This window comes from Peromyscus leucopus, chromosome 11 (assembly GCF_004664715.2).
Source record: "Peromyscus leucopus breed LL Stock chromosome 11, UCI_PerLeu_2.1, whole genome shotgun sequence".
NCBI lineage: Eukaryota > Metazoa > Chordata > Mammalia > Rodentia > Cricetidae > Peromyscus > Peromyscus leucopus.
Genome location: NC_051072.1, coordinates 30,996,940 through 31,022,049, shown reverse-complemented (window position 1 = coordinate 31,022,049; position 25,110 = coordinate 30,996,940). Strand labels below are relative to the sequence as shown.

General features: G+C 36.6%; 1 protein-coding gene across 1 annotated transcript in view; it reads left to right on the top strand.

Annotated features, from left to right (window-relative positions):
* The window catches only part of Hcn1 (hyperpolarization activated cyclic nucleotide gated potassium channel 1), a 384,202-nt gene that overhangs the window by 280,405 nt on the left and 78,687 nt on the right, over positions 1 to 25,110 (top strand). Inside the window, exon 4 of the mRNA XM_028885374.2 lies at positions 2,107 to 2,325. Within this exon, the coding sequence (XP_028741207.1) occupies positions 2,107 to 2,325 (219 nt within the window). The remainder of the gene's footprint in view (positions 1 to 2,106; positions 2,326 to 25,110) is intronic.

Here is a 25,110-nt window from a genome sequence, read left to right as displayed (position 1 = left end):
ACCATCACATCTAGAAGTTTTCATGTCCAGTTTTGAAATTTGCTGGAACAGCACCAAACAAATATCCACAAACTTAGAAAAGCAAATTAATTTTAAAGAGTATCACACTTTACAGAAAATAGCACTCTATTTTCATATGAAGCTTTAGATGAACAAATCACTGCCAAGAACTGCAATTTTGGGTAAACTTTTCCTGTGACCAAACAGAAAATAATAGGGTGCATAAACAGACATTTAGAACTGTAAAAAAAAAAAAAAAAGTCCTGTAACTACCTCTGGCTTCTTTCATAACCTTGATAAGTTACAGGAAATGTCAGAGAGAATATTAAAATGCCATTGCATAGATTAACATTAAATTCAGTGTAACAGCAAAGATGTGATCCCTGTGGTAGAACTGCTCCATGTCTTGACTGCTCTGATAAACACATGAACCTACATATGTAATAATATTTTATGGAACTAAACAAGCAAGTACACCAATGAGGTCATTGTAGTGTATTTATGTCCATTTCTGTATTGTATTTATGTCGGTAACAATTGGTTTGAAGACCGAACTACTGAGGAAGCTGACCGAAGAATGCTTGGGCTCCCTGCTCTTGGCACCTCCATGTAGCTATAATCATTTCAAAATACAAAAGTACAATTAAAAATTCCAACTCAGACAAGTATAAGACTGATTTCTATGGTGTTAAGTATTAATAAAAAAAACATTCTATGTGAATCATCAACAACAGATGTACCAAAATTTACATTGTAAAGTAATGTATTAAAAATCCATTCTAATGTTCTCACAGCCCAGGAAACATTTTTAATAGCTCCAGGAACAACTGTATCAACCAAAAGATTGTCTTTGCAAAATTAAAAAAGATATGAAAATATATTTGTGATCTTGCATTAGCCAAAAGCAACTGATGTCACTATGAATGTTATTTTTGAGGATGGAGCTAAATGTTGTATATATTGTGCTAGCCTAAGAAATAATTTGCAGAAGAACACTGAAAACTAGTCAGTCAAGATTAACATATAAATGTTCATTGTATTTTATATCACCGTGACCCAAAAATCAATTTTATAGCTTACAAGGTCTTAAGTTATTCATCAGTTATTATTACCTCATTTTGTTAATAATAAAATAGGGTAAAGGAAAAGTCTTCATATTTTATTGTCCTTAGCATTTTTCTGTTGGGTTTGAATTAGTGATCGATCATTTTCATTTTATAGTTGTCCTCATAAATAATGTAAGCCTTGATCTAGGGAGGTGGACAAGCTTTGAAAGGCATTTGAATTTAAGATGGTCATGGTGGCCCACACTTGCACTCCTAAACAGTATGCCATATTTGTTATATAACAAGACCCCAGTCTCAGAATGACAAAACATACAAACACGATGCTTAAAATTTGTGCAAGAGAAAACATACTTAACAAGTTTTTTTCTGTAAAATTGAAATTGGAATAAGATTTTGAAATTGCACCAGAAATTTGCAAGTCATAATTAACACAAGCTAACTTTGGGGATTTTTAGAATGTCAACCAAGTTATGACCGCATTTCCAAAACATTCTTGTTTTTTATTTATAAAACACAGAAATATTAAAGACCACACACATATGTATACACACACACACACACACACACACACACACACACACACACACACATATATATATGAAGTTGCATTCATGAAACCTGAGATATATAGTATTGACAAAAATTCTTGTATTGGGATTCTTATGCTTAGGCCCACCTGCTACATTTTACAGTTGCAAATACAGTTACTAGAGAATTATGATTCCCTTGAAACCTTAAACAAGACTCAACATTTATTCTGAACAGGGTTATTATGACACTTCTACAATTTTCTCAACTGGAATTCTACTTTTTAAAAACAGTCAACGTAAAACTGACTGGGAGTGTATGCACTAAAAATGATGCTATTTCTGTTTTATCTTGATAGATCAGACTTGAACTTAATTGAGTCATTTGCTCAGCATCCAGTAGGAAGTTAGGTATACGTGTTGTTTTCCAGTGCTTCTGTGGCTAAGTCGCACTTATTTTTCCTTTTAGTATCCTATTGGCTCAGTTCATTTTCTTTTCTCTCACCTTTCAGAACGACTCTTGGGGAAAGCAATATTCCTACGCACTCTTCAAGGCAATGAGTCACATGCTGTGCATTGGCTATGGCGCCCAAGCGCCCGTCAGTATGTCCGACCTCTGGATTACCATGCTCAGCATGATTGTGGGGGCCACCTGCTATGCTATGTTTGTTGGCCATGCCACAGCTCTGATTCAGTCTTTGGACTCTTCACGGAGGCAGTATCAAGAAAAGGTACGTCACTTTCTCTCTCATATCTTCAGCCAGCCTCTTCACAAAAAAATCGAATGGTGTTCAAGCTAACAAACCAACATCCCTCCATCAAAACTGTGAGGAGCTGCAATATTTAAAAGAAATAGAATCTGTTTTGATATTTTTTGATTCCAATCAAGATAATTTTCCAAGAACTTGTTTCATTTGTCTTGAGTTATATTTACATGTGTGTGCCTGGCATACAGCAGCCCTAGCTTTCCTCCCCAAAATGGCATATACCAGGTATGGTGCAACTGACGTGTCCTTTGAGAGTTGGAGTCAGGATAATTAGGAGTTCGAGGTGTCATGCTTGACTATATAACGGGTTTGAGGTTAGCTTAGTCTGAAAATTTTAAATATATAAATTTTCATTCATTAAAATATAATTATATCTCTAAGATGTATAAAGAAGATATACAAGGTGTTTTCATGGTTCAGGTTCTGTATTCCAAGAGCTGAATTTCAATTACTGGAATCATACTATAATATAGATCCCTGACTAATTCACACTATAAGAAATGAAAGTCTGCAGTAAGGGCCAGACAACCGTTGCTCTCCTGTCTGTGTTCTGTGTTTTAAGCTAACTAAGCATAGGCTGCCCTTATCTCTACAAAACTCATCACACTCCTCACGATGTTCATTTGTTTTTGTTTTTCGAGGCAGAGTTTCTCTGCCCTGGCTGTCATGGAACTCAATTTGTAGACCAGACTGGCCTAGAACTCAGAGATCAGCCTACTTCTGCCTCCCTGCCTCCTGAGTGCTGGGTTTAAAGCCTTGCACCACCCATGCCTGGAAACACTCTCCAGTTTTTAAAGTCCTGTTCACAAAGGCTACCTTATATTCCTATGCTTGGTGTGCTCATGGAACTGACTGTCATGTTAAACTTCTCTTTAAGGCATAGAAAGGGACAAAACTAAGTTAAGCTATGATTTCATTATTTTTTATATATCTTATTATTTTAAACAATTTTTAAATATAAATATATTTTGATGATATTCTTTCCTCCCCAAAGTCCTTCCATATCTGTTCCCCCTCCCTACCCACCCACCCAACGTTAAGTTCTTTCTCTAAAAACAAACAAAAAACCAATACCATAACAAAACTTTCCAAAACCAAGGAGGGAAAAACTGTAGAGTCCAAAATATGTTGGTCAACAACTCCTGAATCTGAAACCTGCCCTCGAGTGGTTGGTATACCCAACGTCACTCCGTTAAGAACTTATTTTCTCTTTCCCAACAGATATAAATGACATTTTTTCTGTTTTTTAGCTTTTAAAATATAACAAAGTAAAAAAATAGTAAGATAAAATGAAGACTATCACATTGAACTTGGACAAAAGAAACCAACAGAAGGAAAAGTGCCCAAGAGAAGGCACACAAATCAGAGATTCACTCATTCACACACTCAGGAATCCCACAAAATCACTTACCTGGAAGCCACAGTACAAGCACAGAGGGCTTGGTGTAGACCTGTGCAGGCCCTGTGCATGCTGGTTCTTTTTTTAGACCAGTAGTATCTGATTTTAACCTAGGTCCTTGGGCTAGCTACTCTCAGGTTCTTGGTCACTCAGGCAATGTCAGGTAAGGGGTCCATCTCATGTAATGAGCCCAAGGTAAAATCAGATATTAGTTGGTTACTCACACATGCTTTGTGCCACCATTGCCCTAACATATCTTGCAGGTAGTACACCACTATAGATAATGAGCTGCTGTCTAGCTTGGTGTTTGCATTGCCCTTTAAAAGTGTATAGAGCACCTTCCTGTACCAAAGTCCCTGGAACTAGGTCTTTGCACCTTGACACAGAACATTTCGGAAAGTGATGATTAAGTGCTTATAGAATAAGTGTGACTGGTACTAGGTTAGATTCAATTATTCCAAAACAGATGAATGTCACTCTAACTGTTGCTTTATACACAGAGTCTTTGTTGCTATATATACAGTCTTTGCCACTGTAATCCTGTAATGGGAGAAAGGGAACAAAGATATTTGATTTTGCTTAAATATAACTACAATATCACCAACTAGCATAATCAGCAAGTTGATACTTTTTTTGATGAAATCATGAAAGGTAAATTGTCAAAATTGCCTTGAGATTTATTTTTAAGAAAAAAATAAAGAAATTGTAAAGAATAGACATAACAGTAAAGGAGAAAAGACTATACAAAACTGTTTGTCTGAAAGTTTTATATTAATTGGAATTCAAACCAAACTGTCAGCTGAAATGTATACTCAAGTAACATAATACAGACTGAGAAGGTTATATTTAGGAATATATATGTATACACATACATACATTCATATAACAATGGTTAATGAAAAATGTGGCCAAGAATTTGAAATAGAGCAAGGAAGGTTATGTGAGAGAGTGTGGAGAGAAGAAAGGGAAGGGAGACATGATGTAATTATCTTATAATCTCAGAATAAAAGAAAAAAAAGCATAAAGTAAAATAAAATAATTATGACTGTGCACATGCTTTTGATAATATGCCCATAGAGGGTAATTCGGGTAAAAAAAAAAATAGTTCAGGGTCAGCTTTTAAAATTTTAAGTCTCCTTTAATCAGATCTCTTTTCTAAGCATCAAACCTTTTTTTTTTTACTCTTGAAAATAATCATGTATATAAATGTATTGTTTCATCATGGTTTTAATTATTTATATTTAATTGTATATTTATTTTATGTATTTTGAAGTCTCACTCTGCTGTCCAGACTCACATGGAATTTCTGGACTAAGAGTTCTTCTAGTCTCAGCCTCCCTAATGCCTAGGATTACAGGCTTGTACTACCATACACAGGTATTTACTTATGTAACCTCCATTTGCTTGAAGACAGATAACTTTTTAGAAAGTAAGTTTTTGAATCTTTTTTCTTTCTGAAATTCTAAGATTGATCACTTACTCCTGGAATTAAATGATGGATTATCAATGTGACTGCCATGAGGGTTGACACAATTTCTTAGTTGCTGAGCTGATAGTATGTTTTTCTTCGAGGACTGATCGGTCCTTCACTTGCTTGGTTAGTATTACCCCAAGGTATTTTATGTCATTTGTGGCTATTGTAAAGGGTGATATATCTCTAATTGCCTTCTCAGCTTCTTCGTCAATTGTATATAGGAGGGCTACTGATTTTTTTTTGAGTTGATCTTGTATCCTGCTATGTTCCTGAAGGTGTTTATAAGCTGTATCAGTTCCTTGTTTGAATCTTTGGGGTCACTCAAGTATACTATCATGTCATCTGCAAATAGGGAAAGCTTGACTTCTTCCTTTCCAATTTGTATCCCCTTAATCTCCTTATGTTATCTTATTGCTCTGGCTAGAACTTCAAGTACTATATTGAATAAGTATGGGGAGAGTGGATAGCCTTGCCTCATTCCTGATTTTAGTGGAATCGCTTTGAGTTTCTCTCCATTTAATTTGATGTTGGCTGTTGGCTTGCTGTAAATTGCCTTTATTGTGTTTAGGTATGTTCCCTGTATTCCTCATAGCTCCAAGACCTTTATCATGAAGGGGTGTTGGATTTTGTCAAATGCCTTTTCTGCATCTAGTGAGATGATCATGTGGTTTTTTTCTTTGAGTTTGTTTATATGATGTATTATATTGACGGGCTTTCGTATGTTGAACTACCCTTGCATCCCTGGGATGAAGCCTACTTGATCATGGTGGATAATTGTTTTGATGTGTTCTTGGAGTCTGTTTGCCAGTATTTTATTGAGTATTTTGCAACAATGTTCATGAGGGAGATTGGTCTGTAGTTCTCTTTCTTTGTTGTATCCTTGTTTGGTTTAGGAATCAGGGTAATTGTAGCCTCATAGAAGGAGTTTAGTAATGTCCCAATGTCCCTTCTGTTTCTATTATGTGGAACAATTTAGAGAGTATTGGTATTAACTCTTCTTTGAAGATATGGTAGAATTCTGTACTGAAACTATCTAGTCCTGGGCTTTTTTTTTTTTTTTTTTTTTTTTTTGGTTGGGAGACTTTTAATGACTGTTTCTATTTCATTAGGGGTTATTGGACTATTTAAATAGTTTATCTTGTCTTGATTTAACTTAGGTATGTGATACCTATCCAGAAAATTATCCATTTCTTTTAGATTTTCCAGTTTTGTGGAGTAGAGGTTTTTGAAGTATGACCTGATTATTCTCTGGATTTCCTCAATGTCTGTTGTTATGTCTCCCTTTTCATTTCTGATTTTGTTAATTTGGATTCTCTCTCTCTGTCTTTTGGTTAGTTTGGATAGGGGATTGTCTATCTTGTTGATTTTCTCAAAGAACCAACTCTTTGTTTCATTAATTTTTTTGTATTGTTCTCTTTGTTTCTATTTTATTGATTTCACCTCTCACTTTGATAATTTCCTGGCATCTATTCTTCCTGGGAGACTTTACTTCTTCTTGTTTTAGAGTTTTCAGGTGTGCTGTTAAGTCACTAGTGTGAGATTTCTCCAACTTCTTTATGTGGGCATTTAGTGCTATGAATTTCCCTCTTAGCACTGCTTTCATAGTGTCCCATAAGTTTGGGTATGAGGTGTCTTCATGTTGGTTGATCTCTAGGAAGTCTTTAATTTCTTTCTTTATTTCTTCCTTAACCCATTGGTGATTCAGTCAAGCATTATTCACTTTCCATGAGATTGTAGGTTTTCTGTAGTTGTTGTTGTTGCTGTTGAAATCTAACTTTAAACCATGGTGGTCTGATAGAACACAGGAGGTTATTCCATTTGTTTTGTATCTGTTGAGATTTGCTTTGTGGCCAAGTATGTGGTTGATTTTAGAGAAAGTTCCATGGGGTGCTGAGAAGAAGGTATATTCTTTCTTGTTAGGATGGAATGTTCTGTAGATATCAATTAAGTCCATTTGAGTCATGACATCAGTTAAGTCCTTTATTTATCTGTTAAGTTTCGATTTGTGAGATCTGTCCAGTGGTGAAAGTGGGGTGTTGAGGTCTCCCACTATTAATGTGTGGGGTTTTATATGTGGTTGAAGCTTTAGTAATGTTTCTTTTACATATGTGGGTGCCCTTGTGTTTGGGGCATAAATGTTCAGAATTGAAACTTCATCTTGGTGGATCTTTCCTGTGATAAGTATAAAATGCCCTTCTTGATCTCTTTTGATTGATTTTAGTTTGAAGTCTATTTTGCTCGATATCAGGATGGCTACACCTGCATGTTTCTTAAGAATGTTTGATTGGAAAGTCTGTTCCCAGCCTTTTATTCTTAGGTAGTGTCTATCTTTGAATTTGAGATGTGTTTCTTGTATGCAGCAGAAAGATGGGTCCTGCTTTCATATCCATTCTGTAAGCCTATGTCTTTTTATAGGTGAATTAAGTCCATTGATATTAATGGATATTAATGACCAGTGATCGTTCATTCCTGTTATTTTTTGGTGGTAGCGTGTGTGTACTTCTCTTCTTTGGGGTTTACTGCTGTGGCTTTATCTATTGCCTGTGTTTTCGAGGGTGTATCTGACTTCCTTAGGTTGGAATTTTCCTTCTAGTGCTTTCTGTAGGACTGGGTTTGTGGATAAGTATTGTTTCAATCTGGCTTTGTCTTGGAATGTCTTGTTCACTCCGTCTATGATGATTGAAAGTTTTGCTGGGTATATTAGTCTAGGCTGGCATCCATGGTCTCTTAGGGTCTGCATTACATCTGTCCAATTCCTTCTGACTTTCAAATTCTCCATTGAGAAATTGGGTGTTATTCTGATGGGTTTGTCTTTATAAGTCACTTCTCCTTTTTCCTTAGCTGCTCTTAATATTCTTTTATTCTGTACGTTTAGTTGTCTAATTATTATGTGTTGAGGGGACTTTCTGGGGGTTCTAGTCTGTTTGGTGTTCTATAGGCTTCTTGTATCTTCATAGGCATTTCCATCTTTACGTTTGGAAAGTTTTCTTCTATGATCTTGTTGAATATATTTTCTGTACCTTTGAGTTGGTATTCTTCTCCTTCTATCCCTATTATTCGTAGGTTTGGTCTTTTCATGGTATCCCAAAACTCTTGGACATTTTGGGTCATGACTTTGTTGGCTTTAGTGTTTTCTTTGACTGATTAATCTATTTCTTCTACCGTATCTTCAACGCCAGAGATCCTCTCTTCCATCTCTTTTATTCTGTTGGTTATACCTGCATCTGAAGTTCCCGTTCGTTTACTCAGATTTTCTATTTCCAGCATTCCCTCTGTTTGTGTTTTCTTCATTTTTTCTATTTCCCTTTTCAAATCTTGGACTGTTTCCTTCATCTGTTTCATTGCTTTTTCATGATTTTCTTTCAGGGCTTTATTGTTTTCTTCCAGGGCTTTATTGTTTTCTTCTACTTTGCTTGTCCTTTCCTCTAGTTTTTTATAGCGTTCTTCCCATTTTTTGTTTGTCTTTTCCTCTATATAAGCCTCTACCTTCTCCATGATGTTATTCATAAAGCTGTTTTCTTCTGCTTCTTCCAATTTTTGATGTTCAGGTCTAGATGTTGGAGGAGGGCTAGATTCTGGTGATGCTGTATTGCTCTTCATTTTGTTGTATGTACTTCTGCCTTGACGTCTGCCCATCTCCTTGTGGTTTGTTCTTGGTCTTATCTGCGCACTTTTTCCAGACAGAACTGACAGATTCAGGAAGTCTCTCTCTCTTGTCCAGATGGGAGCTCTCTTGTCCAGATGGGAAGTCTGGGGTAGGGTGGGAGCTGGGGGCTGGTCTCTAAGTCTCAGGAAGTGGCTGGGGACTTGGGTGGATGGGTGTGGTGGCAGGGCATGGAGATTGCAGGGTCTGCCGGGGGTCTTGGAGAAGGGGAGCCTTCCTGGTAGGGGTAGAAGGGAACCTGCCCGGTGGCCAGAACCTGGGGCCAAGTTGGGCAGGTCTTCCCCAGAGTGGCTGGTGCCCAGGGATGGGGTCCAGGCTGAGCCCAGGCACTCACCTCTTGTTCAGAAGGGAAGTCTGGGGCAGGATCAGGGGACAATTTTTATCCAAAACAATCAGAACTATTGCTTCAAAAGTATGATGCTCTTGACGTTAGAAAAATAAAGGTCAGCCAGGGCTTACATGAACTATGGTTGACTCCCAAAAATTTGGTTAGGATCCTTATTATGGGGCAGAGATATCGCTGCGATTCATTGCTTTCAAGAAAAAACCCTTTCACTTGGTTCCTTTCATAACTGGTAGATATTTTCTTCCTCACTTTACAAATGAGGGTGATATGAACAAGAGTCCCTGTGGTTCCTTAATTAACCTGGAAAATTTCCATGAAGTTAAACTGTCTACTTTACCTCTTGAGAATTGAATTTAATATATTCTAGTATGTTAAATTGCTTGTACTCCAAATATCCTCCAACCAGGAACATCCCAAGGCTGTGACTCTAAGTAAGACACTTGTACAGAAAGACTGCAGTGTGCTAACATTGTGCTAGTATTTTTTCCTAATTATTTCTTTTATTTTCTTGAGATTATATCATTTTCCCCTTCCCTTTTCTTCTCCAAACCTTCCCATATATACCTCCTTGCTCTCCTTCAAATCTGTGACCTCGTTTTTTCACAATTTTTGATATTTATCCATAAATACATAAGCATGCTCAACCCACATAAGTACACTAGTCGGTTATTTAATACCAAGTAGTCAGCCGTAAAAACATGCATACGCCGGGTGGTGGTGGCACATGCCTTTAATCCCAGCACTTGGGAGGCAGAGCCAGGAGAGAGACCCTGTCTCAAAAAGACTGAGAAAAAAAATAATACATATAAGTAACATGATATAGAAGGGGATTGGTTTAAGGTTACTTGACTGCTACAAATAGGGCTTCAGGGAAAATAACTAAATGAATGATACTTTGCATTCTCACTTGAATAAAAATGTTTTTGGGTTGTCATACCTACTGAAGTAAGTAAAGATTTCAATCAGCTAACCTAACCAAAGTGAAAAAAAAATCAGTCAATTGCAAATTATTTGTCCTAGCGATTTTAAAATGTTCTGTTTTTATGTGTAAAGTTTATAAAAAACATATATCGTTCTCCTTTTTCCTCAATGATAATTCTTGCTCTAGTACTCAGTGTTCCATGTTAAAACTCCCCACATGTATAATGTTTTTATGTATAGTTGCAGAAATATACAAAGTGGTAGAGATTTATCCTCATTAAGCCTTCTTTAGTACATTGCAGTTTCTGTTTTGAAGCACATGGCAGCTTCTCATACTAGTGCTAAAGGCAGAGTTTCGTTTTGTGTTCGATTGATACAGCTCTGAATTTCTTCTAGAAATGTTTGAAGTTTGTTTTACTATATTCTACAAATTTCTCTTTTGAGAATTTGATTTTAATGTGCTTAGCTTCCTTATACATCATTAACTGTAAAGCCGCTTTAAAGAAGTTTTACACAGTAGAAGCTGATATCCAGGGGTGCAGTCATTTGTCAGGAGCCCTCAGTGGAGAGAGTGTACCCACTCTTCCGGCCTGTGACTTCAGTTTGTCTAGTCAGATTTCTAGGGCCCATTGGGAAGTGGCCTAAAGAATGGTAATGACATCAGTGGGCAGAGACAGACATCAGGCAATCAGAATTCCACTTTAGGAAAACAAGTCATAATAGCAAGTGGGATATGATATAGGCCTCTCTAGACTGCAGGTTCTATGATCAAATAATGCATAAAACACTTTCTGATAGAGTCACTGACAGAGATATATTAAATAAGAACTTCAGCAGTATAATCAGGCACATCTAATGAATAAAATCCTAGAAAAAAATATTATTTCATGAGTCATTGTGTTCCAAACAATCATAAGAGAAAAAATAATGTATGTACTAAGCATCAAAATCTGTCTATTTACTGAATGTTTGTTTGTGTGACATCTATTACAAGAAACTGGGAAATAAGGAGCAAATAGACACAGCATTGTTCCTTAGGGAGTTTCTCACAGTTCAGTACGTGGGAACAGGGGAGTCAAAATCACTAGTAATAAGATTCATAGGAAGCTCTACATCATGAAGGCTTTTAATTATAAATGTTAATAAAAGAAATGTTAACAGCATGATAAGCCATTGTAAGATTTTACATTGTATTTATGTTCACTACAATGGGGTGAGAGTGTGGGGAAAGAAGAAATCAAGAAACCTGAAGGATGCATAGAAGAAGACATTGCACTGGGCCCTACAGACGAAACATCAGCATGAGAACAGCTGCCAGGCTTCAAGACAGTCAAGGAACATGTGACCGAATCCTAGAGAAAGATGACCTGTCAAGTATAGAACAGCACAATCATCCTGAGAGAGACTTTGTAGACTTCATTAGGCCCTACTGTAGTTTAGCTTAAATATGCAGCGAGTCTGCTAATCATATGGACTGGAAAAGTGATGATAATAGAATTGCCTGGGACATTTTTAATGACTGTCAGTAAGCTGCGTAAGTCCGTTAGAGGAAGTTAAAAGCGGCCGCTTGTTCTTTGGCATTAAACCAGTGGTCCAGCTTTACTTTGTGAGGCGTCCATGAAACTGTCAGACAGGGAAGTGAACCATGCAAAGTGGAAAAAAAAAAATGAAAACCCTGTGCAGACTGACTTTGTCAACCTGGTTCAGAATTTGGGAAGTCTAATGCCAGGCGGTTCATTGTCAGAATGTTTAAAACACAGTATAATTTGGGGAAAAGTTTCCAGGCAGCCATGAGTCCAATCACTCCAATTACAGATGCACAATGAAGAGTGAAGTGTGACTATATAGAAATTCTTCTACAAAATACATGTGACCATGAGGATAGGTTCTATAGCAGAAGGCCTAGAATGTAGTGTGGTCTCTGACCAATAGCCTAGAGGCCAGCAGGCCACAAAGTACATGTGGCATCTCCCCTGTGGATGGGTAATGGTCTGGGGAAGGAAGAGTCTGAATAACCACTCTGGGAAATTTAGGTGACATCTGCCCCTATAGATAGCAAAAAGGTCACAAGGTTGTTAACAAAATCCACTCTCCGCTTTCTGGATGGAATGCATGTAATTGATTTTTATCTCCTCCCTTGAGGAGACACCCCTGTGTGATTAACATTCCTGATTCTCTTAGTGCTTCTGGGTGAGTGCAAGGACCTCTGCGCCCCCAACAGCTGCACAAACTCAAGGAAGATTGCAGTATTAACAGGTGTAACTATTAAATAATGAAAACATTGTACAAACCCTTTTAGGATGGGGGGGGGAGGGAGAAAGACCTATGCTGGGCAAATGCTAACTTTGTCCAAGGAAAAGACCCAACCCAAGTGACTTAAAAGAATTTATGACTTCACAAACAGCCTTTGTGGCTCAGAAGCCCTGTCAGTGTGTGGCTCTGCTCCCGAGGCCATCTGTGAACACAATCTCTAAGCTGGTCCTCTAGCTGAGATGCTTTCCAAATTTTTGCTGTGTTTTATATTCATTTAGTGAGTTGGTGAAAACAAGCATTCTTGGGCCCCACTCCCAGAGTTTCTGCTTCATTAAGCTTGGCATATGACTTACAGACTTGCATTTTCCACGAGATCCCAGATACTACTAACCTGATTTATCTGAATATCTGAAACTGTGCCATGGTCATGTCTCTCTTCCAGACCATGACAATGGAAAGAGAACAGGACACATTCATTTCTGTTCAATATCCACTAATGAGAACTTAGTCATGTTGCTACTGAAAGAGCAAGATAAGTTGACAGCTCTGTGACTAGCCAACAGTTCTTTCCATAGGGAACAGATAGAGAAAAGATAAAAGTGAGAAACTAGCATTCTCTGGCAGCGATAGAACATCAAAGAAAAGGAGGTAGGAAAACGCTTGTGTTTTCCCTGGAAATCCCTGCACTGTGAATGAGCACTGTGTGGAAAACAGTATTCCTTATGAGATCTCAAGCCACTGGGATTTCATTTAGTACAAAGTGGAGAAGCATTGAGATTTCATATGCCCCTACTCTATAAGAAGATTGAAGACACCAAATGTGAGATCCACAGTGAGTACAGGGCAGAGCTGAACACAGAATACATTATCCAGGTACTTCCTACGTACAGCTTTTCATCTATCAGGGGATGGAAGGTATTAATAAATTATTGTAGGAGTGTATTTTCTTTAACATAGGCATCATTGCTATTAAAAGTGTTATATATATCACAGGTTCTAATTACTTTATTTCCCCTGACTTTTCAATTATGATCTAACCATTTATTCTAAAGACCTAACACAGGTTTTTGCTTTCATATTCGGTGACAATTTGTGTAAAACTAAATTATAAACTCTGGGTCATAAATACTATCATAACTAACTTTTGTCAACAGAATTTTTCTCTCTTAAGAACATATGAAATGCAGAAAATACTTTTTTTAAAACTGACTATATTGCTAGTCAAAAATTTTAAAGAGCAAATAAAATAACAGTAGATAAATAATGCATCCATAAACCACACTGACATAAAATGCTTTCACTTTTATTTAAACACACCAATATTTTACTTAAATGTTGCATTTTTCAGATAATAACATAAAATATCTCAAATTCATTGTTTAAGCTTTGCCAAATAGCATACTTTCAAAGATTATTCTAAGTTAATACTACAGTTAGTGAAAGAAATATTTGAAAGTTACTTAAGCAACTCTGTATAAAGCTCTATTAATATCCTTAGCATTGTCATACTTAATAAAAATAACATTCAGCTTCAGTATTATAGTTTTGTTGGTGATATTTAGAGAGGATCCAAGAAGTCAACGAATCATTTAAATGTTCAGATTGCTAGTGTTGTTGAATTCCTACTCCAAGCCTAACCTCTGAAGATAGAAGCAAAACTGTTAAAAGTTGGTAAATGGAGCTGGGTAGCAGTGGCGCACACCTTTAATCCCAGCACTAGGGAGGCAGAGCCAGGCAGATATCTGTGAGTTCGAGGCCAGCTTGGTCTACAGAGTGAGATCCAGGACAGGCACCAAAACTACTCAGAGAAACCCTATCTTGAAAAACCAAAAAAAGAAAAAAAAAAAGTTGGTAAATAGAAAACAGTGAGGAGATCGCGGGGGGGGGGGGTTAGAAAATGAAAGCTCCATGACAAAGACATATTTAAATGTGGTAAATAGAAAACTTTACCATCAAAAGTCACCATTATTGTGCCAAAATGCCTGGTTTCGATCATGTTGCATAGTGTTAAAGATCGCAGTCCTCATCTGTTGTCCCTCTAAATTCTGATCGGCTTATAAAATGATTTACTACAGCGAGATTCCCTCTGTGGGGGGGGGGACAAGCATATAGTAGAGACAAGCTAGGCCTTGGGACAGAGAGTAAGAGCATGTGGATCACAGAATGGCTGTACCCTTCAAAGAATGTGACCATTTCTAATCGGTCCCAAGGAATTTAAGCAGAATATGATTATTGTGCTGTTTTCTTTTCTGGTTTATCCAAAGGTTTTATGGTTTAATATCATTACCACTTAATTCCCACAGATACTTTTCACACAATATTTTAGTGTTCTCAACAAGCAGAGAAATGTCAGTGACAGTGGAAATGCACTCTAAGCAGGTGGAGCGTTGGGATATAGTTCACTGGCACAGCACTTTCCCAGCTTGCTCTGGTGCTAAGTATTAGGGAAAAAGAATGTGGTAAGCATTATTAAAACATCAGAAAAATTAATGTAGATTTGAGAGAAATTGACAGTATGGCTTGATTATATTGACCTATGTTAAGTTAGCATGTGTGTGAGGTACATGTGTATGTGCACACCTATGTACAGCTGCACTTACCCCTATATGCATGAATGAAGTCCTATATTGTAACATGAATCTTAAGAGGGCTTATAATATAAAAAAACCAGAGCCAGATATTTGGGGTGAAAGCTGAAACATCAGAGAAGCAGAACAACCAGCCACTAGCTTACCTCTATGAAATCCTCATCCTCAAGAGAGCAAGTTCCTATTTCCTCACACCTTATATACCTTTCTGTGTCCTGCCACATTACTTCCTGAGAATAAAGGCATGTGTCTCCACTGTCTGGTTCTGTTTCTCTCATGTAGCCCAGTGTGGATTTGAACTCACAGAGATCCAGATGGGTCTGTGACTCCCAAGTGATAGGGTCTTAAAGGTGTGTGCCACCACTGCCTGACCTCTATGTCTAATTTAGTGGCTGGCTCTGTCCTCTGATCCCCAGGTAAGCTTTATTGCAATACACAATATATCAACAAACTATATGCCTCTCTACCTTATTTTTTTGAGAACTAGTTCCCACGTTGATCCCTTCTGTTTCTTCTGTGTTAGGAGGACAGAAATGCATTGCAGTGCCCAGCTTTAGGTATGGGTGCTTGGAATCTGGACTCAGGTCAAGTGCTCAGCCATCTCTCTAACTCTAGTTAATTTGTTTTAGAAGGAAGGGTGAAAGGTTAAACCCCTGATTCCCTGGCAGTTTTCCTTGGAACTACTTATTCCTACTGAGGATGATCCATTATTCTTGCCTTATACAAATATGTTAGCGAGAAACATATATTTAACAAAACCAATATACAAATGCATTGTTTCTTCCATTTTATAAGTAATTCAGATGACTTGATTCTAAACTTCAAGAAATTGATGAAATATGTATGTAATTATCATAAAATCATTTGTATTAGCATTCTGAATAATCTTGCATAAAACAGCATATCATCATATCCTAAATATAAAATCATTTAATTTTCAGCCCATTTTATATACCATCTCAAAATTTTGGGAAAAAAAGTGTGTATGCAGCTCAATAGAATAGCAGCATCCTTCCATTTGAAATGCTAAGCTACCTATCTGATAATTAGTGCTGCACAGATCACATTAACACAAATGTTGTTTTAGATTAACAGATTTCAATTTGTTTTTTTTTCAATTCTCTCAATTCTAAAAAGGACAATGTTTCTGTTTAGATATTCTCATTTTTGTTTTCTCAAGTCACAATTTAGAGATAAAATACCTGAGATCAAGAGATATCAAATTGTATCCCACACCAACCTGAGTGTCAATGATGTTAAATGCAGTCTTTAAAAAATGACCCACTTTCATCTCCCGATGTCTTTTGTGAACCAAATGAGTTTTGTTATGATCTCAAAAAATAGGACCTAGCACCCTAACTGGCAAGGTGGAATTATTATTCCAACATTTTTCATCTGTGCAGACAGTTTTGGTGTTCAAAAGGTCAAATATGTGATGAGTAAGATAATCAGATTCTTCCATAGTTAATCACTACATTAGGCAAGCTGGGGTATTAGATGAGCGAGAATACTAGAAGTTGAGTGTGGCTAAAATTAGCAAAATTTACCTGAAAACTTCAGCTTTGCCAGTGTTACATAGAAATTTATAGGTTATTTTGACTTGAATAGCATAGCACAGGCTTCACATTGACTTCCTTGGGCTGCATTTGCTATATAATAGAGGCATTGTTGAGGTATCTACTGTATTATAGCCATCCAGTAGACATTCACATGTAATTTTCATTTTCTTGAACAGAAAACATTTGCAATTACACAGAGTTTTCAAAGTATCTGATACTTCATAGAACTTTAAACTAAGAATTTCCCCAGCAAAATCCTAAACGAGTTAATTTACAAATTTAAAAGGTAGAGAGGTTGGAGGATAAGTGGATTATAAAATTTTCTAAGCCACAAACCATTTTCTGTTTTAGGAAATAGTTATAATAATAAATTCCATGTAGTTTCTGCAGCAAGTTCTTATGGATTTCTCAGATGTGTAAACTCTCTTCTATCACTAACTGAAGAGCGTGGAAATATTACTTGGATTTATCAAAGAAACAGAAGGATCATGTATATATTGCTATTAAAATATTGGTGAAAAATACTCAGTACTCTTACATTATCTGGAAATGACCCACATTGTTTTAAGTGGATAAACAAGAATAGCGTTCTTAATGTGTTATGGAATTAAAATCTAATTGGAGATTTTTAAATTATATATTCATGTTTTAAAATTAAAATATTGAATTATTTGAGGGCATTTTTGTAAAATTATAATTGCTTCAAAGGAGAAGTGGTGACGGAAAAGCATACCAAAGTTATCAAAACATGGTCAGAGCAACAAATTGCCAGAAGATTTCAATGTAAATGGTAAATTAGTTGCACTTTTAGAAATATTATTAGCATACTTGTTCTCTTGACTCCATTGTTATAGTTGAAAATGGACACTCTTTGTCACTGGGAAAATGACATTGATCTCTGCTTATGTTCCTCCATAAAAGTATGGAAACCAGTTGGGCAGTCTCTGAAAATTGTTGTATTCATGTCCATCAATAGGATGAATTATTTTTACCTGATAGCAGAACCTTGCTTGGTTTATCTTATACATTCCTATTAGTTTTGAGAACTTCTAGGATTTTTCTGGAAAACAATTGTTATTTTCATATGCATTGGATTTTACAGGACATACAATTTATTAGAAAAACAAACAAACAAAAAACTTATAGGAAAATGCTTTCAATTCAGGAAATACTAGTCTTCTTGTTATTATTGTAATCCTTACATGATTTAATAGTAAGAAATCAAATAAGGTATGTAGTTTTGTTCCCTGGGATAACACTAGGTGACTTTTTAACAGCTTTCCAATAGAGGAAAACACTCAGTGATTCAGGATGAGTCAAGACAGCTGTTAATAGTGACTATGTTCACAGCACATTCATATGCTCTGCTGTTCTTCTGGAAAAGGAAGTAACATTTCAATAGCGTTCTTATTTTAAATCAAGTAAGAAAACTAATCTTACTTTATACAAGCAGTAGGCTATCTCACTCTCTTAAGTCCCAGGAAACTTGAATATAAACATATGCATAAAAGATTTGCATATAATGCATTACCACTGTGTTAGTAAGCTTCCCATCACTGCAATAAATTCCCTGAGATCTTTATCACACACATATAAAAAGTTATTTGGTTCATGACTATTCTCATTCTAGAAGTTCTGAGTCATGATCACTCATATCCTTTGATTTTTAGGCCAGTGGAGAGATAGCAAAGTCTCTGTCAAATGTGTAGTAGAAAATAAAGGGAAACAATCAGTGACCTTCTGGCCAGGAAGCAAAGAAGAGAGCCCAGTGTCCCACTCCACACTTCTGGAGTAAGTCTAAATATGACTACAAATCTCTTGCCAGACCCCACATCTTCAAGGTATCCCACCTCCCCAATACTTCCCTTTGGTGGGAGCAAATTTTAATCATGGGATTTGTGGAGACATTTAATATCCATATTATAATAGCCACAATATATTTTACATATATATTTGTATAGAATACAGAAGACTTTATGAGACATTTGTGACAATCAAGAAATGCATCATTACACTGAATTAATTATGGTTATAAAAGTTTATTCATATTTGTATCAGCTTGCAAAACTTGAATCAGGCCAGTGTCTTTGATTTCTTTATTGTGATTTCAACTAATCAAAATATAAGACAAAACAAATCTTAGCATAAGGTTCACTTTAAGAAAGTAAGAGAGTGCTTCTTCTGTATATAATTACTGACCTCAGAAAGTGAAATTGTGCCAAGTAATTTTTCATATGAAAAGGATGGTGCCATTTTAAAAAAGGGGGGACCATGGAGGTTTTTGGCATGGATGGTTTCATAGTTTGATGCATGGGGAACTATCTCTTACTCCATATTGGGAGAAGTGTTTCTAATCTCCCAGTAAGGGTTGGAGAATGTGTTCTGATGTTGCCTGGCTCCAAATCCAGCTTCAATCTCAAATGAAATACACTGCTATTCCAGAGTGAAAAGCTTTCTCTTTCTGGCCATAGTGTCTCTTTATCCAGAAGTGTCAAAAATTATTGTCCTGGTTTACAAATTATTATAGTTAAGAGAAATATAAATACCCAACACAAGTGCTGGGGGATACCAAAGGATAGCTAACCATACCAAATAGTAGGGTGACACCGATGATAACAGAAAAGACTGCCCGTTAAGAATTCAGAGAACTGGCTTTATCTCTGACATTTACTAACTAGATTTAAAACCTGCGAAAATGAATTCTCCACCCTGGGCTTCTTCTGCTCATCTGTGAAATGAGAGGATTGGAAACAATTATCTCCATGGTGCCCTCCAGCTCTCAATGTCTCTTTTATACTAAATATATGTTAATCTCGCTGACATGATCCAAAAGACACTTAAAGTGTCTTCTGGGTCATCTTTATGCACATAATTCATTAATGTGTAATACTGGCTAGGGACAAAGTACAAAGAGACCACTTTTCTTAGAATAACCTGACCGTTTTTATTCTATATGAATGACCTTAATTACTTATGCCAAGAATTATGTCTTAAACAAATATCATCTTTCTATACCACCCTCATGGGTGATTTTATTTCTACCAATTTTGTATTTTAGAGCTTCAAATTAGTTGGCTGGCCACTATGTACACTTAATGATACCCAATCACACAGCCACCTGATATTTTGATCACAAAGTCAGAAATAATTAAACTAAAATTCCCCCGAGTCCTGGGAATCGGTGTCAACGTGTAGTTACAAGGAGTGTTTGCATATTTTTGCCTTTTCAAACAGGTAACATTTTAATTGGCTTTACGAAGAATCCACCACCGTGCTTGCTGGAAGTTTATTTTTGCAAGCACACTAATTACTAAGGCTACAAAGAATGGGTTGCAGGTGATTCTGTTCAAGTCAGGTCCCAGAGTGACTGGAAAGTTACAGGAAAACTAAAGACGAGAACATAAAGAGATCAGGCACAAAGGAGCTGAAGAAATGCCTGCAGCACAAGGCAAGAGAAAGAGGTGGAGAAATCAGGACACTATATTTTAGGAGCATCGGGGACGAGAAATAAACTGAAAACATTAGGAAAAGCATTTCAACATTGGGGATAATCCAGAAACACCTACTAGAATTTCTGTAAAGAATGTTGCTTCCAATGATTGTGATGAACCCTCCATGACAATTTGAATTATGCTCCACATGCCCTATTTACTGTACCATGAGGGCAGAGGCAGACAAGGAGGTCTTAACTGACAGAAATGCCTGAAGGATTGCAGGCCCCTCTGACTGTGACATCCAAGGGACACAAAGTAATACTTTCAGGTCTTTTTTACTTAAAAAGTATGATGATGTATTTATGAGCACTTTTATCTCTGATCTGTTGAGCTTAGCACATTTCATATGCATTCTTGTTTGTACCTTTGCAGTAAATTGTTTCAAATTAAAATGCCCATAACCCAGGAAACTGAAATTCATTTAGCACTAGAATATACCAGATCGTATTTTGCTCTTCAATGCTATCTAGGTACCTTATCATACCATTTTATGAGATGAAGAAACACAAGATGAAGAGAGTCAAGTTACTACTTTAAGGCATGAAATAGAAAAAAGGGACAGATGTGAAATTTGAATTCACATCTCTTTCTCCAAAGGGCAAATTTCCCACCATATACTGCCTCTCCTCTTCAACATCTTAAGGGGAGCCATGGATAATGGGGTTATTCTCACCCCCTAGATACACATTGGTTCCTCAAATTTTGCCAGTAGAAAAAGGTTCCCAGGTCATTTAAATGACCATTTTTTTCTTATTACTAATGATTAACAGAATGACCAAGTTTCAACTATGTTGGAAAGAAAACCGCAAATTACATTATAGGCAAGTGAGAAAGGGCATGTCTCTCCTGAGATCTTTTCCTTTGAAGGGCATCTTACATCTCTCTCCTATTACTGCCTTTCACTATTTTCCTTGATCCACCACTGTTCACTTTCACTTTCACAATTTTGTGAAGACTACAACTTCACAAAACACAAATACACTTTGAAATTTGATAGTGTAAAGGTTAACCTTCTATTAATCTGAAATGTAGTCCCTTGCCCTCTGCATCCCCCAACCATATCTTCCAGCCACAGTCCCTTCTCCTGGGGAACTACTGATTTAGACACGTAGTTTAATTATTTTCTGGTCCAAGGTAGGATTTGATATTTTCTTTAAGTCCTTGTCTGTCCCATTTTTTCTTATATGCCAGATTTCTGAATGCATTACTCTTATTCTCAAGCTGAGCAGAATATTGAAATCATCTAGAAATCTTTAAGAAATAATAATGTCAGTAGCAGCTGGCTTTCATTACCTACATCACCATTATGCAACAGTTAATTCACAGAAATATGAACAATGTTTGAGAGTCTGGAGACACAGTGAAATTGCTTTTGCCTTAAGCATTGTACTTACTCCAGGCATTTCTCAGGATCTTCGTTAAGACACAAATAAATCCATGTGCTTTTGTGACTCTTGAAGTTGTCAGAAGACCAAGTGCTTTCTGGAAGCTTTAAGTTATTATATGAACATTGTCATTACTATTATCATTGCCCAACACCGCATTAAAAACTGACAGATTTGCAAAATTCCCATAATGCACATCTCTGCCTAAACAAAGTATTACCTGACATCTGTATAAAGTATCTTCTTCCTTTGATTTTCAACTTGAGATTTGCTTCTTTTCTGCATTATTATCTCAATGAATATAAGACAACAAACCATCTCCAAAACATATGTATTTATAGGAAGTCAATAAAAATAAATAGCAATAGAAATTCAGATTATTAAATGGCCACTCTTGCTTCACTCAGCATTTTTCCCTTCCTCTTTCAGACCATATGTGCATAACATAGTTTTTATCTATAATATTTTTGTGCATTTTGCTTAACCAAAAGTCCCACTCCACAAGCCACAGGGAATTTGTGTAGCCTCTGCTGTTGCTAAAAAATTCCAGTGACTTAGGAAATTTTATGATTTCCAGTTTTGTGTTTTTATGGGATTCCTATGAGTGCAAATATGTGTGTCTCTATGTCTGTAAGTGTTTTGAGTACTTTTTCCTTTGCTCTTCTTATTCTGTTTGCTTGTTTTGTACTACTACATTTTGTTTTATTTTATTATTACTTTTTAGATGCCTGTTTGTTTTATAAGGACAGACAGAGGGTGTAGATTTGGATGGGAAGGGAGGTCATAAGGATTTTGGAGGAATTGGGAAAAGAGATACTGTACCTAGAATATATTGTATATAAAAAAAATCTATTTACTTTTTTTCGGGGGTCCTCATATTGCATATTTTTTTAATTTTATATTTTAATTTAATTTTACATAGCCACGGATTCCCTTGTTCACTCCCCTCCCATTCCTCCCCCCTGCCTTCCCCCCACAGGCCACGCCCCATTTCCATCTCCTCCAGGGCAAAGGCTCCCCTGAGGATTGAGTTCAACCTGGACTGAATCTACCAGGTTGAACTCAAAAAAATCTATTTTCATTAAAAGAAAAAAAATGTCCATAGAAATGAATGAGAAAAGTAAAGAATTCAAATGGGTACAGAATGTCAGCGGCACCAGGAAGATGTGTGTGTGTGTGTGTGTTTGTGTGTGTGTGTGTGTGTGTGTGTGTGTATTTTACAGATAGTGTCATGCTTGATCACATTTTATGAGTCTTTCCATTTTTTCAGGCAGTGTGAGGCTAGATGAACCTAAACTAAGACAGCACACACTACTATCTCTTGTTATATAATATAAAAGAATGAAAAGAAGACACATCTGTAATTATAGTAAACACTAAACTGCTCAAGAGAAGTAATTTAAAAAAAACACTGAGCATCAAGAAGTATCTATATAGATTCTACTGTTTACCAAACTTTGCTGTATTTATATTTATTTAGAACATACTCAATATTTCTTATTATTAATTTTATTTTAAAGGTTCACAAGAGCCATAAAAGAGTATACAGTGAATATCTGAATGCAGAGCCAGCTTCTGCAAAGGAGAGGGTAATGTCTACCCAGGAAAAAAATCACTCTTGGAAAGAACACCAGACTTTTACCTTGTAATATTTTCTGTTGTAATTTTTCTACTTTTATGGGGATTTACCAACAAGGCCAGCCAATATCTTCAGGCCTGAAAGAATCAATCATTGTTTGAGAGCATGTGTGTCACTTCATACTTACACTAAAAGAAAATAAAAACAAAGGTAAAATGAAAACATATGACTAAACTGTGAGCGAGCTACTTTACAACCATACTTTTATACTTGGGTTTTTATTTTGATTTATTTTTTCCTATTTACTATATTGGAAGTCAAAATCAGAAGACCACTCATGTCTTTACTATGTAACTTAATCTGTAATGACTATACTGTTTAGCTCCTTCTATTTCTATTTGTTTGTTTGTTTTAAAGCCCAGTCACAGTTTCCCCTCCCCTCCTCTCCTCCCAGCCCCTCCCCCATCTCCCCTCTGTTCCCATCCCCCAATCCACTCCTCCTCCATTTCTGTTAGCTAAAGGGCAGATCTCCCACAGATATCAACAAAACATGACATAACAAGTTGCAGTAAGACTAAACACCTCACAATGTATTATTAATGCTGGGCAAGGTGACCCAGTGTGAGGAGTAGGGTACCAAAGGCTAGTGAAAGAGTCAGCGACAGCCCCTGTTCCCACTGTAAGGAGTCCCACAAGAGGACCAAGCTACACAACTGTAACACATATGCAGAGTACCTAGGTCAGTCCCATGCAGGCTCCCTGCTTGTCGGTTCAGTCTTTGTGAGCTCCTATGAGCCCAAGTTAGTGGATTCTGTGGGTTTTCTTATGGTGTCCTTGACCCCTCTGGCTCCTACAATCATTTCCTCCTCCTGTAGGGTTCCCCAAGCTCTGCCTAATGTTTGACTATGGTCGCCATCAGTTTCCATCAGTTGCTGGATGAATTCTGTCTGATGACAATTGGGCTAGACACCAATCAATGAGTGTAGCATAGTATCATTAGGCAACCTTACACTGATTTTTTTTTTCCCTCTGGTCATGTTTTCTTCTAGGTCTCTGGATAGTTGTCCAGCCTGTGGGTCCTGGTGCTCCAGACAGTGTCAGGAGTGTGTGTATTCTCCTGGCATGGGTTTTAGACTAGACCAGTCATTGGGTGGCCACTCCCTCAAACTCTAGGCTACCCTCACCTAAGCATATACCATTGATAGGACAGATTGTAGGTCTAAGATGATGTGGCTGGGCTGGTTTCCCACTCCCCCCACTTGAAGACTTCCCTGGTCACAGAAGACGGCCAGTTCAGGCTATGTATCTGCTAATGCTTTAAGAGTCTTAACTGGGGTCATCCCTATATATTCCTGGCACATTGCTTTGCATCAGATTTTTACCTGACCCCCAAGTATCCCTCCTTTCCAGTAGTCTCTTTCAGTCCTCTTCCCTCAGTCCCCACAACCTGATTTCTAATATTCCCACCTCTGTCCACCTGCGGTCTACTCACCATTTAGCTTCAAAATAACCAGAAATTCATTTATCATAGAAGTTAAAAGCTCCTCAAGTAAGAATGATTGAAAGCATAACATAAAAACTTCCTTGCTCCCAAACCATTAGAAAGAATACTTGGTAAACTGGTTTGCACAAAAGCCTAGTGTTTTATGCATAAGAATGAACTCCTTTCTTTGTAACGTCAGAATTAAATCAGACACTGTGAACTGTATAAACAAATACCATATTAAAAATATTCCTGATAATAAATAATTGTTTATAAATTAAAGATTTCTTGAAGAAGAAATCAATGAATTTTACTAAATGAAATATGTGAAACTTAGTTATGTAAATCATATTTTATTAAACTTATAGTAATGTATTATTATTAGCATCTGATGTGAATGTTTGTACACAAATTCAAATATTGTAAATTATATTTTAATGATTAATTTGATTCAGCTAATTAGGTCATGTAAACAGAGTGTATTATATATGTACGGGTTGTCAAAAAACATTTATTTTAACAAATTTTAAAACTCTTAAAAGAAACTTTCATATTTTAAAATATATTCATAGTATAATAAGCAGTGATAACCAATAATCATGAA